Genomic DNA, 14819 nt, shown 5'->3' with positions numbered 1-14819 from the left:
TGGTCCTAAACCTAATTTTGCTAGCCATCCCCTAATGGGATCTTTTTGAACTTCAAAGTCATTCAGGTGACTTTGCATTTCTCTGAGTTTCTGGTAGATGGACTGAGAGTGATCAGAGAGATTCATACAACACATGCCTTCAAATTCTTCACATCCATGCCCCTGAGCCAGCAATAGAAAATCTATAGCTGCTCTGTTTTGTAAAACAGCATGCCTTATTTCATCAGAGTCATGAGCCAATTCTCCCAGAATTTTCGAAGTTCTATTCATTTGATCTCTTGCCCAACAAGCTGTTCTTTGGACAAGAACCAGGCTCTTGAGCATCAATTTGTAACACACGCTCTCGACCCTTTTTTTATCAGGGCTGCCAACATTTCAATTTTTTGTAAAAGTGTTTTAGGCTGTTGTATGCTAGTTGATAACCATTCTAAAACCCCTATATCCTCCCCCGTTTCTGTTTGTGATTGTGTAATAGCACCCAAAATGTATCGTTTGTCAGCCCAAAAGGTAAGTTCTAAAGGTAATTCCAATTGTCTCCTCCGAACACGGCCCTGAGTGACACAATCTAAAATTTGTTGGAGTATGAGTTGTTGGTGCTTTGTGACAGTAATTTTGGTTGTTGGGTCTGTTCCTTTTAGTAGGGGTCGCAATTCAGCTAAAAGGTCAGCAGGGATTCCCACAACAGGGCGTAACCACTGTAAATCCCCAAGAAGTTTTTGTGCATCATTCACAGTGCGCAATTTTGATTGAAATACCAATTTCTGTGGGATAACGGCATGTCGAGAGATAGTCCACCCCAAATATCTCCATGGTTCCGTCGTTTGAATTTTTTCATCTGCTATTATTAACTTATATTGTTCCAAATGTCTGCGAATTATTTGTATTTGTTCGGGTACAAACTCCTCAGGCTGGCAAAACAATATATCATCCATATAGTGATAGATGATGCAGTCAGGCCATCTTCTTCGCAAGGCTTGTAAGGCAGTATCCACATATAGTTGACATAAGGTAGGACTGTTCCTCATCCCTTGTGGTAATACTGTCCATTCAAATCGTTGGTCAGGTCTTTCTCTGTTAATAGCAGGTAATGTAAAAGCAAAACGTTTAGTATCCCGAGGGTGCAATTGAATTGTAAAGAAACAATCCTTTAAGTCTACAATCAGTAAGGACCAATCCATGGGAAGCATTGCAGGATTTGGTAGTCCAGGCTGTAAAGCCTCCATGGCTTCCATTTGTGAGTTAACTGCTCTTAGATCATGCAATAATCGATATTTTCCAGACTTTTTCTTTATTACAAATATAGGTGTATTCCAGGGACTAGTAGAAAGTTTTAAGTGTCCTTGATCAATTTGTTCTTGTACTAATTCATGAGCAGCTTCCAAGCTTTCCCGTTTTAAAGGCCATTGCTTAACCCATACTGGAGTATCAACAATCCAAGTAATAGGAATTGGGAAAGACCAAGCAATGGCTATTCCCCCAAAGGGTAATCATTGGAGAGTTTCATCCCAATTTGTGTCAAAACATCTCTCCCGATTAAGCATTGTACTGTTGGTGGAAGCTGCACAACAGACAGGACAGCACTGGCCACACGACCTTCCACCTCGATGTTCACAGTAGGAGTCCGCATAGCAATTGAGGCACCCCCAATGCCAGTCACAGTTGTAGTAGCAGGTTGCAGAGGCCAGTGTCTAGGCCAACAATGAGGAGCTATTATACTGGAATCAGCTCCTGAATCTAGTAAAGCATCCAGTGTTTTTGTTTGATCTTTCCATATAATTGTAACTTTATGTTTTGGCCTCTCACTTAAATCCAGTGTCAGTAAGGTAAGTCCCCTTGTAGAACCAAATCCACGATCTCCACGTTGCATCAGTTGTCGGTCGTTGGTTAAAGGTTTTGCTAACTGTGGCAGGGGTATTAATTGAGCAATACGTTGTCCTTTAGGAATCCTTAAAGGTGGAAAAATAATATATGCCATAACCATTATCTGTCCAGTGTAGTCAGCATCAATTAATCCAGGCAGCACAAATAATCCAGCAAGACTAGCTGATGATCTTCCTATCAGCAATGCACCAAACACTTGTTTATTATTAAAGGTCCATAAATCCCGGTGGGAATCTTTTGAGGTTGGGTGGATAACAAAGTAACTTCTACTGCTGTTGCCAAATCCAATCCGAGGCTGCCGGCTGTGGCAGGTTGTAATCCGAAAGCATTGGCTGAGGCTGTGGTTGTGGCAGGTTGCAGCTGTTCTCCTGTCCGTGGAATGGATTGTTCGGTGAAAAGTTGCTGGCTGGGGTTATCTGTGCTGCAGCGACGATTTGTGTCTTGGCGCGGCCACTGCTGTATCTCGCGCTCTGCCGTGAGTTTCCCGACCGGCTCCGACAAACAGAAGTGTTGTGGGTGGAGTTCTGACACTGCTGGCACCAAATTCTTGTTGCTCGGCACTCCCTTCTGAAGTGTCCAGTAGCTCCGCATCGATAACACTTTGATCGAGTTTTTCCATCTGTGGAGTTATTAGCCTTTCCCTGGAGGGGTGCAAGAGCTGCTAACACTTGAATTTGGGAATTTTGAGCCTGTTCTTTAAGCTCCTTAACTAAGTCCTGAGTCTGTTCTTTAAGCCCTTTAGTAAAATCCTGAATAGCATTGACTAAAAATGCATTCTCTCCTGTTGGTATTTGCAATACTTTGTCTAATAATTCTTCTATAGTCCAATAAGGACCCAATGTATTTATTACTTGTTTAACCATTGAGTTAGCATTTTGCAAAACACACTGCTTTAGCATGGTTCCCTTCATATAATCTGGGACCCCAGCTTTTGTGATAGCAGCTGTTAACTTGTCAACATATTCACCAAAAGATTCATTCCTTCCCTGTTTTAAGCTCATATATAATGGCACTCCCCCTGGCTCCTTGACCCTATTTAATGCTTTCCTTACAAGGTCCATGGCCTCTCTAATTTTATCTGCCCCAATGTGTACTTGTGCTTCGGTTCGTGAATATGGACCTGTTCCCATTAGTTCGTCTGCTGTAACGCCGTGTAAAGGATCCCCCGGTTGCCTGATCACAGCAACACTTTCATTAACATATGCTTGCCAATAAGCATTAAACAAAAGTTGCTGATGTTCTGTAAGTATCATTCTTGAAATGGAACGGAGATCTGAGGGTAGTAAAAGTTGAGTGGCCCAGAAATAATCTAACATTTGTTTAACAGGTTCTCCATGCAAACCAAATTCACTTACAGTGCTCCGCAGTTGTGCCAAAAGTTTCCAATCTAATGGAGTTATAGTGGCATTTAGCCCTCCCCCTGGCATTTGATTATAAATAACTGGAAATGCCATGCCCTCTGCCCCCTGCAATTCTTCTGACAGGCAATGTTTAGCAATCGCTGCCCATGTATCTCTCCTCTCCTTGGCTATGGCCCCCGCCGGGTCAGTGCTTGCCCCAGGGACAGGCATCACAGCATCTAAAGCAGGAGGAGGGGGTGCTGGTGGCTCCAGCAATGGATCAGCGTTATTGCTTAAAGGTTCTGCAGGGGCAGGAGGGTCAGGAGGGGTTGCAGAAGGGGGAGCCGTATTTTCATTAGGAGGGGGGGCAGACGGCTGTGCTGGGAGCATAACTGATTGAAATGCAGGGGGGGTCGGGGAAATAGAGAACCAATCTGTGTTGTGTTCCTGCATACCTCGAGCTTGCTCAGCAGCTCGTTTCTCTGCCTCATGTTGTAACAATGTATCATTCACAACTTTCCAAAACTTTCCCAGCTTTTTTGCAACTTTATCCTCTTCTAGAATGGCCTCACATATTTTATCTCCAAACTTTCGCCACTCTTCTAAAGAATGCACGGTATGCGGGTTGATAAAACACCCTTTTGCACACCCAAAAGCAAGTAATCCTGGTAATTCCTTTTTTAAATCTATATCTTTAATACCTTTTTTCTGCAAAAATTCAGAAAATAAACTATATGCTGCTTCCCTTTCCATTTTTTACCTATTTTTAGCGCGCTCTTGCAGCCTCCAGGGTCCGGCAGCACGTACGGTGGAACTCGTCCCAAGTGACGCTTTAAGGATCCGAAGTTGCAGTTGCCCACTTTTTGATCCGGGTCCGAAGTCGCAAATTCTGCCGACTTTTTGACCAGTTCCAGGTCCAAGTCACTCCTCAATTTGACTTTTTGACCAGCCTTCGCTGCTAAGGCTCCGACACTATGCCATCCCAACCGTGGATTCCCCCGTTTCTTTAAATTATCACGTCGGAGGTCACCATTTGTTGCGGACGACGGGAAAGTATCACACGATCACAGTATTGATCATGACTAATCCAACTTTATTGCTGTAAGCTCCATGCTTATAAAGGTTAATAATTAGGCTCATTAATATTCCAAATACAAGCTCATCATTGGCTCCTAATTACCTACGTTATATTTGCGCAAATGCTGCCTCTTTCTCATGGCTATAGTTACTTTATTTACTATTTGCTACTTTCTCTACCTTTCCCATCCTGTTGCTCTAATTTTTCTATCACGTATGCAGTTTCTTAAACAATACAGCTTCACAGCAGACAATGCAGCTTTGCAGTTTCTTAGACAAAGCAGTTTCACAAACACACTAATCAGTGACCTTCTAATAGTTTTCTTGCTTTAGCGTGAGACCAGCGGTATAGAATCTTTAATGTGTCCTCTCTCTACCAACCAGGTTTCTGCAATATCTTCTACAGAACCCCAGGAATGGGAATGGGGACAGGGATTAGAAGGTGTCTCTGCAGGAGTTGGTTCAATACAAAGGTCGGTCCCTGGCTCGAGGCCACGGGAAGCCCCTTCTTTGGGAATGTCTGGGAAGCAGGTGTCAGAGGTTTGAAAAGAGGTGTTGGAATTGTTTCCCAGTGTCCCCCCATTCCCATCTGTGTCTCCCGGGATGGGGTGGGTTGGAGCGGAGCCGCAGGCGCTGGGCAGGGGCAGTGGGGGGAGGGCGGCTCTCGGGGACACCGCGGTGGCCGCGGGGAGGGCGGGGGGTCCTTTGTTCGGGGGCTTTTGGGGTTTGTCCGGGACCGGACAGAGCGGGAGCTGATTTTGGCCACCTTGTTCTCTTTTCCTGAGAGGAAGTTTTTTCCCCATGGGGACACCTCGTGGAGAACGACCGAGAGAGAGAGAGAGAGAGAGAGAGAGAGAGAGAGAGAGAGAGCCCGACCCATCTGGGAGCGAGATGTTCTGCTTTGGGGACTGCCCCTGGGAAAAGGGACTCCTTCACTGCTGGCTGCGGGCACACGGGGCTGCGAGAGCTTTGAACTGCCGGGACAGTTTCTCCCCCCCACCTGGGGATTTGGGACTTTGTTTTGTTTCTTCTGAAAGTTTTTGGTTGCACCATTTGTTGTTTATTCAGATTTTGTTAATAAAAAGCTGTTTCTTTTCATTTTCCACACTTCCACCTGAAGTCTCTTAATTTCTAAGTTGTAATCTTGCTTAACTAAGACCCAGTACAACCAAAAATGCCGGAAAAAAGGGGGATTGGGCATCCTCAGCCCCCCATCTCCCTCTTGTTTGGGGCAACTCTGAGCTCCGGGACAACTTGATCCTCTGAGGTTCCCCTGATCTGCGGGAGCCCTGGGTTGCTGGTTTTGGGTTGCCCTGAGCTTTGGGAGCCCTGGTTGGGCATTTTTGGTTCACCTGAGCTCCCCCCTCCCCCGCAGCCCACGGACCCCCCCGAACCCCCCAGCCCCGGGGCTGCCACGGGGCCCCCAACGGCCCTCAGCCAATCCCAAAGCGCCCACGCCGCCCGCGCCCAATCCCAGCGCGCCGCGCTGATGACTCATCAGTCGCCGGGAAGACGCCTCGAAAAAAGGGCCCCAACTGCGCCCTCAGCCAAGCCCAGCGCGCCCCAAACCCCCCAAAACAGCGCCGCCCGGCTGGTTTGGGGCTGTCAGCAGCTGTCCGGCGCTGGGCATGGAGCGTGTGCGGGGAGCTGGGGCCGTGCTGGCGGTGCTGGTGGTGCTGGGAGCCCCCCCGGCTGCGGGCGAGGAGCTGTCGGGTGAGCGGGGGGTGGGAAAGGGGGGTGGGGTGGGAAAGGGGGGGAAAAGAGAAAAGAGGGGGTGGGAGCCCCAGAAGTGAGTGGGAGAGAGGTTGGAAGGCCCGGACTGAGTGGGAGGGGTGTGGGAGCCCCAAAGTGAGGTTGGGGGGTCTGGGGATTGTGGGGCTGGTGGGAAAGGGGTGGGAGAGGGGGGAAAGAGGGGGTGTGGGAGAGCAGGCAGAGGGGTGCCGTGGGGGTCCCTGGGTGTCCCTTGAGCCCTGGAGCGGTTCCCTGCGGTTTTGGGGGTTGGCTGCACAGTGGGGGGTTCCCCAAACCCCCTGTCCATCCCCAGGGGGCTGATGGGGGGGCTCCCCCCTACCCAAGAGCCAGTGCTGGGGCGTCCGTGGGGCAGAGGGGCATGGGAAAGGGGGGTCTGAGGTGGCCCCCTGAGCTCCCAGCCTGCTGTGGGGGGCTGGGGGATGATGGGGGGGGACAGGGCACCCCCTGACCTGTGTCCTGCACACACAGGGGTGTTCCAGGAGATGGTAAAGCACGAGTGTCACTTCATCAACGGCACCGAGCTGGTGAGGTACGTGTTGAGGTACATCCACAACTGGGAGCAGTTCGTGCACTTCGACAGTGGGGGTCTATGTGGGGGACACTCCGTATGGGGAGATCCAGGCCATGTACTGGAGCAGTGACCGGGAAAGGCTGGAGTTCAAACGAGGTGAGGTGGACAGGCTCTGCCGGCACAACTACGAGAGGTCCACCCCGTTCCTGGTGAACCGCAGAGGTGAGCGTGGGGCAGAGCAGGTCCCCTCGACCCCTGCCCCGGAAATGATCCTGGAGCCCCTCAAACCCTCCCTGCGAATCTACCCAGACCCCTCAGCCCTCCCTGTGCCCGTTCCCGTGGTCTTTGGACCCCTTCCAGTTCTTTGGAGTCCATCCCAGTCTCTCCCAGTGCCCCCCCCCGCGTCTCCACCGCACTGGGGCCACTGAGCTCACACCCCTAAAGGGGCCAGTAGGGTCTAGGTGGGATCCCTGGCGGGGCTGGGAAGGGACTGGCGGGAGGTTTGAGGGACCCCCGGGTGGGCTGGGGGAGAGCGGGCCGGGCTCTGTGGGGTGCCGGGGGGGGCGTGGGAGGAGGTTTTGGGGGTGCTGACCCCTCCGGTTCCCCCCAGAGATGCCACCGGACACCGTCCGCAGCAAGATGCTGGTGGGGGTCGGGGGCTTCGTCTTGGGCTTGGTCTTCCTGGCGCTGGGGCTTGGCTTCTACCTGTGGGAGAAGGTAAAGGGGGGTCCCCAAATGCGGGTCGTGGACCCCCCCTTGCTCTCCCACAGCCTCTGGGCCCCCCCTGCTCCCCCAGCCCCTTTGCTCTCACCCCCTTTTCTCTCCCCACAGAGCTCCTGAGCCGCTGGCGGCTGCAGCCCCTCCCCGTGGCCTCGGGCCCAGCCGGGACCCCCCAAACCCTGCGCTCATTTGGGGGGGTCGCCTGTCCCCCCCTTCCCTGCTTTTCTTCTCACCCCACCCAGCTGTTCCCAGTGTTCCCAGTAAAGCTTCTTAGTGCTCTGCAGTCCTGCTTACTGGGGGCAGTGATGGGGGTGCTCCAAAAATCCCAGAAACCGGGGGTTTGGGTACTCTCAGACCCTCAAATTCCTGGGAAAAGGGGGGTTGGGACAGATGTCAGGCCCCCAAGAGAAACGAACAGGGGTGTTGGGGCACTCCCAGATCCGAGAATATTAGAAAAGAAGGGCTTGGACACTCCCAGACTCCAGAAATCCTTGGAACAGGGGGTTTTGGGCACTTCCAGACCCAAACAGTCCTGGAGAAAGTTTGTTTGGGCACTTGCAGAGGCCCAAGATTCTGGGAGGGCTTGGACAATGCCAGACTTCATAAATCCTGGGAACAGGGGGTTTGAGCACATCCAGAGCACAAAAATCCTTGGAATGGGGGGTTTGGGCACGTGCAGAGCCCAAGATAATGGAAAAGAGGGGCTTGCAAACTCCCAGACACACAACATCCTGGGAACAGGGGGGTTTGGGCACTCCGAGCTCCTCAAATACTGGATAAAAGGGGTTTGGGCACCATCACTGTCTGAAAAACACGGGAACAGGGGAGTTGGGAACATTCAGATCTCAAAAATCTTGGGAACATGGGGGTTGAGGCACTCCCACACCAAAAAATCCTGGAAAGGAGGAGTTTGGACACACCCAAACTCCATCAAAATCCCAGGAACTGGAGGGTTTGGGCACAATCAGGCCCACAAAATCCTGGGAACAGGGGGTTTGGGACACATCAGACCTCCAAATACCCAGGAAAAGGGGGCTTGGAAACATTCAGAGCCCGAAAAATCTGGGAACTTGGGGTTTGGGCAAAGTAAGCCTCCCAATAACCCCAAGAACAGGGGGGTTTGGGCTCTATCAGCCCCAAGACATCCTTGAAAAAAGGGGGTTAGTTGCTCCCAGACCCACAAAATTGTGAGAACAGGGGGGTTTGGGCACACTCAGAGTCACAAAATCCCGGGAACAGGGGGTTTGATCACTCTCAGCTCCTCTAGTCTTGGAAAAGAGGGGTTTGGGCACCATCAGTGTCCAAAAAACATGGGAACAGGGGGGTTGGGAATATTCAGACCCCAAAAATCTTGGGAAGACGAGGGTCTGGGCTCTCGTAGACCCTTAAAATCCCAGAAACATAGGGGCTGTGGCACTCCCGGACCCCAAAATATCAGAAAAGAGGGGTTGGACACTCCAAGCCCCCTAAACATCCTTGAAACAGGGGGGTTTGGACACTCCCAACCCACCAAAAATCATGGATTAATGTCGTGTGGGCTCATCCAGAGTTAAAAAATCTGGGAACAGGGGGGTTCAGGCACTCCCAGGTTTTGAAATCCTGGGAAAAGTGGGGTTTGGCCACCATCAGTGTCTGAAAACTCCACAAATAGGGTGGTTTTGAACATTCAAACATCAAAAATTTTAGGGAACAGGGGGGTTTATGCTCTCCTAGACCTAAAAAGTCCCAGGAACTGGGGGGGTTGGAGCACTCTAAGACCCCAAAGTATTGGAAAAGAGAGGACTTAGTCATTCCCAGACCCTAAAACTGCTGGGAAGAGGGGGGTTTGGGCACTCCCAGACATTAAAACTTTGGGAATGGGGGGGGTATGAGTAATCTAAGACCCTCAAAATCCTGGGTCCCCCCGAACCCCCCAGCCCCGGGGCTGCCGCGGGGGCCCCCAACGGCCCTCAGCCAATCCCAAAGCGCCCACGCCGCCCGCGCCCAATCCCAGCGCGCCGCGCTGATGACTCATCAGTCGCCGGGAAGACGCCTCGAAAAAAGGGCCCCAACTGCGCCCTCAGCCAAGCCCAGCGCGCCCCAAACCCCCCAAAACGGCGCCGCCCGGCTGGTTTTGGGCTGTCAGCAGCTGTCCGGCGCTGGGCATGGAGCGTGTGCGGGGAGCTGGGGCCGTGCTGGCGGTGCTGGTGGTGCTGGGAGCCCCCCCGGCTGCGGGCGAGGAGCTGTCGGGTGAGAGGGGGGTGGGAAAGGGGGGGAAAGAGGGGAGAAAAGAGGGTGTGGGAGCCCCAAAAGTGAGTGGGAGAGGGGTTGGAAGGCCCGGAGTGAGTGGGAGGGTGGTGGGAGCCCCAAAGTGAGGGTGGGGGGATCTGGGGATTGTGGGGACAGTGGGAAAGGGGTGGGAGAGGGGGGCAAGGGGGTGTGGGAGAGCAGGCAGAGGGGTGCCGTGGGGGTCCCTGGGTGTCCCTGAATCCCTAGAGCGGTTCCCTGGGGCTCTTGGGGTGTCGGATCTGCATTTGGGGGGTCCCCAACCCCCCTGTCCATCCCGGGGGGCTGATGGGGGGTTCCCCCCTACCCAAGAGCCGGTGCTGGGGCGTCCGTGGGGCAGAGGGGGGTGGAAAAGGGGGGTCCGGGGTGGCCCCCTGAGCTCCCAGCCTGCTGTGGGGGGCTAGGGGATGATGGGGGGGGGGGGACAGGGCACCCCCTGACCCGTGTCCTGCACACACAGGGGTGTTCCAGTGGATCACAAAACGCGAATGTCACTTTATCAACGGCACCGAGCGGGTGAGGCTCCTGGACAGGTACATCTACAACCGGGAGCAGCTCCTGCACTTCGACAGCGATGTGGGGGTCCATGTGGAGGACACCCCGCATGGGGAGAAGTTTGCCAGGAGCTTGAACAGCCAAAAGGAATGTATGGAGTACACACGGTCAGCTGTGGACTGGTACTGCCGGCACAACTACAGGGTCCACCCCGTTCACCGTGGAGAGGAGAGGTGAGCGTGGAGCAGAGCGGGTCCCCTCGGCCCCTGTCCCGGAAATGACCCTGGAGCCCCTCAAACCCTCCCTCGGAATCACCCCAGACCCCTCAGCCCTCCCTGTGTCGGTCCCCGTGGCCTTTTGTCCCCTCCCAGTCCATCCCAATCCCTCCCAGTCCCTCCAAGCCCGTCCAATGCCCCCTAGTCTGTCCTAGTCCATTCCAGTTTTTCAAAGTCCATCGCAGTCCATCCCAGTCTCTCCCAGTGCCCCCCCCGCGTCTCCACCCTGCTGGGGCCACCGAGCTCACGCCCCTCAGCCAATCCCAGCGCGTCTCTCTGATGACGCTCCAGTTGCCAGGCAGACCCAAACCAAAGAGTTCCCTCACCACGACTTAGCCTCCCAGTCCCGATCGCTTCCTTCCCAGTCCACACCAGTCACTCCCAGTCCTTCCCAGTCCTTTCCAGACCCTCTCACTCCACTCCCAGACCCTCTCACTCCATTCCCAGTCGTTCTCACTTCACTTCCACATCTCCCAACTCTCTCCCCAGTACCCCCCCAGCCCATGCCCTTCTACCTCAGTCTATTCCCAGTCCCTCCCACTGCCATCCCAGTCCCTCCCACTGCCACCCCAGTCCCTCCCAGTGCCATCCCAATCCCTCCCAATGTCCTCCAAGCCCTCTCCCCTCCCTCCCAGTGCCCCCCAGCGTGTCCATCTCGCTGGTGCCGTCGAGCTCCCAGACCGGCCCCGGCCGCCTGCTCTGCTCCGGGATGGATTTCTACCCTGCGCCGGTGCAGGTGAGGTGGTTCCAGGATGAGCAGGAGCTGTCGGAGCACGTGGTGGCCACCGACGTGGTCCCCAACGGGGACTGGAGCTGCCAGGTGCTGGTGATGCTGGAAATCCCCCCCCGGCGTGGGGTCACCTACAGCTGCCAGGTGGAGCACGTCAGCCTGGAGCACCCCCTCAGCCGGCACTGGGGTACGGCCCGGCCCCCCCAGCACCAGGGGCACACTGGCAGGGGGGCCGGGGGCTCAGGGGGACAATGGGGGCAATTGGGAGGGAGACTGGGGGGGAACAGGAAGGGCTCAAGGGTGATGGAGAAGCTGAGAAGGAGTTTGGTGGCTGTTGGGAGGGCTTGAGAGGGGCTTTGGGGAATCCTGGCAGCAGCTGGGAGGGAGTTTGGGGGCGCCTGGGCGGGACAGGAGGGAGGCTGTGGGGGCTTGTCATGACTGGGAGGGATTCTGAGAAGTGGTGAGGGGTCTGGGAAAGGACGAGGAGGGGTTCTGGGGTGTCCTCGGCATGATGGGAGGGGGTTTGGAGCGTCCTAAAGGGGCTGGGAGGGACTTTGTGGAATCCCCAAAGGGGCAGGGAAGGGACTGGCAGGAGGTCTCAGGGGGTGCTGGGTGGGCTGGGAGAGGCTAGGATGGGGTTTGTAGAATCCTGGGTGGTGTCTGGGAGGTTTTGGGGGTGCTGAAGCCCGGCTTCCCCCAGAGATGCCACTGGACACCGTCCGCAGCAAGATCCTGGTGGGGGTCGGGGGCTTCGTCTTGGGCTTGGTCTTCCTGGCGCTGGGGCTCGGCTTCTACCTGCGGGAGAAGGTAAAGGGGGGTCCCCAAATGGGGGGTGTGGAGCCCCCCTTGCTCTCCCACAGCCTCTGGGCCCCCCCTGCCCCCCCAGCCCCTTTGCTCTCACCCCCTTTTCTCTCCCCACAGAGCTCCTGAGCCGACGGCGGCTGCAGCCCCTCCCCGTGGCCTCGGGCCTAGCCGGGACCCCCCAGTCCATCCCCACGCTGAATTTGGGGGGTCGTGTGTCCCCCCTGTTGCTGCTGTATTTTGGTGCTGAAAAATTCTCCAGAGCAGTTAATTAGGGGTGAGATAAGAAAGGGTATATTCTGCCAAGGCTAAAATGTTACAGGACGCTGTACAGGGAGGTGGTGGAGTCAGCGTCCCGGGAGGTGTTTAAGCAAAGACTGGCCATGGCACTGAGTGCCGTGGTCTGCTTGACGTACTGGGGATGGGGTGTAGGCTGGACGCCGGCTGATCTCACAAGTCTCTGCCAAGCTCAGGGACTCTGGGCTTCTGTGCCAGCCCAGCCTTTGGGGACAGCATGTTGGTGGCTCAGAGGCTCCGTCCTTGCCTTGCCTTGCCCATCTCCTGGCTGCCAGGCAAGGGCCTTGTGACATCACAGCCTCTGTGGAACAGTGCGGTGGCTGAAAACTGTCAGTGCTGCGTCCCCGTGCCCAGAGCCTGGGCAGAAGTTGTCTGGCAGGGACGGGCAGAGACTGTGCAGAGGTGTCAGCTCGTCCCGCAGCAGCACGATGCCCAGCCAGGGCATCTCCTGGCTCCTCAGGCTCTCGGTGCTCCTGCTCTTGCCTGGCCCACTCGAGCCTTGCAGCCGTGCCACAGGTGCCATTGCTGAGAACCGGGGTTTTCCTTGGATGGCCCCTTGCCAGAAAAGGCAGGAGAGGCTGGAGAGAGGGGAAGGAGGGGGGTCAGGCTGCTGGGATGGGGCCGGCGGGCCGTGAGCCCGAAGCCAGCAAGGCCTTGGGCCCACACGGTGTCAGGGGAGGACTGAGAGCCCCCAGGGAGGAGGAAAGCTGGGCAGGCCCCAAGGCTGCTGGGCCTCTTCCTTGCCAGCCCTTTGGCCAAGGCCCCGAGGCAGAGGTGGGGCTCAGCCCCTGCACAGCAATGGGGCACAGGCTGAGCCCCAGGGACACCAGAGCCAGGCGGCCTGAGCTCTTCTTCCTGCAGCGTCTGCCTGGGGCAGCCCAGCCAGGCCTGAGTCTCTGCAGGAGAGGCCAAGCCCAGCCAGAGAGGGCTCAGCCCTCTGAGGCTGCACTCACTGCACAGGGAACAAAACAGTGGCCCAGAGGACATCCTGCCCCCAAATGGAGAACTGGAAAGGTCAAGAATAAAAAAGTCACCCCCCTCCATTCTTCAAGAAATGTTCAGACCTCTTTCCTAAAAGCATCCAGGACTCGGGTCACCCAGTTTTCTCTCTGACAAGGCTTTGCAGGGGCTGCTTGGGAAAGGGAAGCCCTGGGGCCCCAGTGCAGATGGGTGGGGCTGCACTCTGGGGGGGTCGGCCTTTGGCTCTTGGCTTCCAGGGGCCACCAGGAGTCAGTGAGCCGGGCTGGGGACGAGGGGCAGGACTGGCTGGGATTGCCTCTGGGGCCTGGCCCAGAAAATGGAAGTGTCCCCATGGGGGCAGCTGGAAAGGGCCCAGGAAGGAACTGCTGCCCCAGCGCAGGCTGTGGCAGTGGGGAGTGTGCAGGGGGAGGAGGCTGGGCCAGAGCAGGGCTGGGCAAGAACGGCCAAGCCGCGGGTGGGTTCTCCCCCGGCCCCCAGGGCCCAGCCCCTGATGGGAGGGCCTTGGGCAGGGCCTGGGGCGACTGCAGGAACCTCCGAGGCAGCCCAAGGGCCCTGCTTTTGGCAGGTGGGTTGACAGGCCCAGCTCTCTGCAAGAGAAGTTGAGGGCTCTGAGGCAGAGAGGGGATAAGAGCCGGGTCCAGGATTGGGAATTGCCGGGAGGGGAAAGGGATGTCTAAGAACAAGTCCCTCAGGAGAGGGAAGCAGAGAGGCTGAGTTTTGACCCCAGCACAAGGGCCTGCAGGGCAGAGCAGAGAATATCCCCCACGTGAGATTGTTGTGCATCCCTCCTTGCAGTTCTGACAGGCACTTCTCTTCAAAGGTTGTTCTGTGAGCGTCTTTTTGTTCTTTCCAGGTGGGATGCAAGCGGTGGGGTGGGCTTTGGGCACTGGGGGGCAGAGGAGCCAGGTGAGCATTTTCCTGCCAGTCTGAATCAGGTGTTAATTCTGGTGGGCTGTATCCTTGGTGAATCTAAGCACATCCCTTGGCATTTGGTTTTTTTCTGGTGGTACACAACCTGAGAAGCATCAGCAGAATGGGAAGGAGGTCCTTGCAGGAAGAGGTCAATGTAAAGGAAGCTGAGAGGGGAGCTTTGGTGAGAATGTGGAACTCTGAGGGGATCCCTAAGTTTGTGCCTTTGCCTCTGTGATGCTGAAAAACCCGGTCCGAAGAACTGCTCAGAGAGTTTTGGATCTTTTGAACAGCAAAGGGATTTATTGCCAACGTCGGGAGTGAGCGTGGTTTGCACCACACAAAATCAGAGGTTTTATACAATTTTCATATGTGATTAAATGTGATAAATCATATTCATGCGATTACATCTGTCTATATGTATTAATAATGGGCAGAGCTCAGGCAGAGCTTCTCTTGGCCCTCAATGCTCAGAGGGGTTTAGGTGAGTCTGGGGTCTCTGCTCCTCTTCATCAGTTCCCAGTGTCCCCATCCTTGTCCCTCGTGTTCCCACTCCATTCCTGGTGCTCTCATTCCCAGTGTGACCATCCCATTCCTGATGTCCCCATTCCCAGTCCCTGGTGTCTCCAACCTGCTGCCAATGTCCCCGTTCCAATTCCTGGTGTCCCCATTCCCAGTTCCTGCTGTCCCCAACCTGCTCCCAATGTCTCCATTGCTATTCCTGGCGTCTCCATCCCATTCCTGATGTCCCCAGCCTGCTCCAGTGTCCCCAACCTTCCCCTGGT

General features: G+C 55.2%; 2 protein-coding genes and 1 long non-coding RNA gene across 4 annotated transcripts in view; all 3 read left to right on the top strand.

The window, feature by feature from the left end:
- LOC135404424 (class I histocompatibility antigen, F10 alpha chain-like) overlaps positions 1-14819 on the top strand; it is a 538949-nt gene that overhangs the window by 349335 nt on the left and 174795 nt on the right. The gene's annotated exons all lie outside the window — the stretch shown is intronic.
- LOC135405988 (class II histocompatibility antigen, B-L beta chain-like) lies at positions 5722-12122 on the top strand. Its single transcript, XM_064640500.1, is given in 6 exon segments — positions 5722-6011; positions 6519-6627; positions 6629-6783; positions 10952-11233; positions 11747-11878; positions 11968-12122. Coding segments are annotated over 6 exon segments (918 nt in total). The 5' UTR covers positions 5722-5926.
- Positions 7177-7564, top strand: LOC135404522 (uncharacterized). The gene is made up of 2 exons (XR_010425714.1): positions 7177-7278; positions 7393-7564. It is a non-coding gene; the product is annotated as an uncharacterized LOC135404522 (long non-coding RNA).

The sequence above is a fragment of the Pseudopipra pipra genome, chromosome W, assembly GCF_036250125.1.
Source record: "Pseudopipra pipra isolate bDixPip1 chromosome W, bDixPip1.hap1, whole genome shotgun sequence".
Lineage (NCBI taxonomy): Eukaryota > Metazoa > Chordata > Aves > Passeriformes > Pipridae > Pseudopipra > Pseudopipra pipra.
The sequence above is the reverse complement of the archived record's forward strand: the minus strand, read 5'-3'. Positions and strand labels throughout refer to the sequence as shown.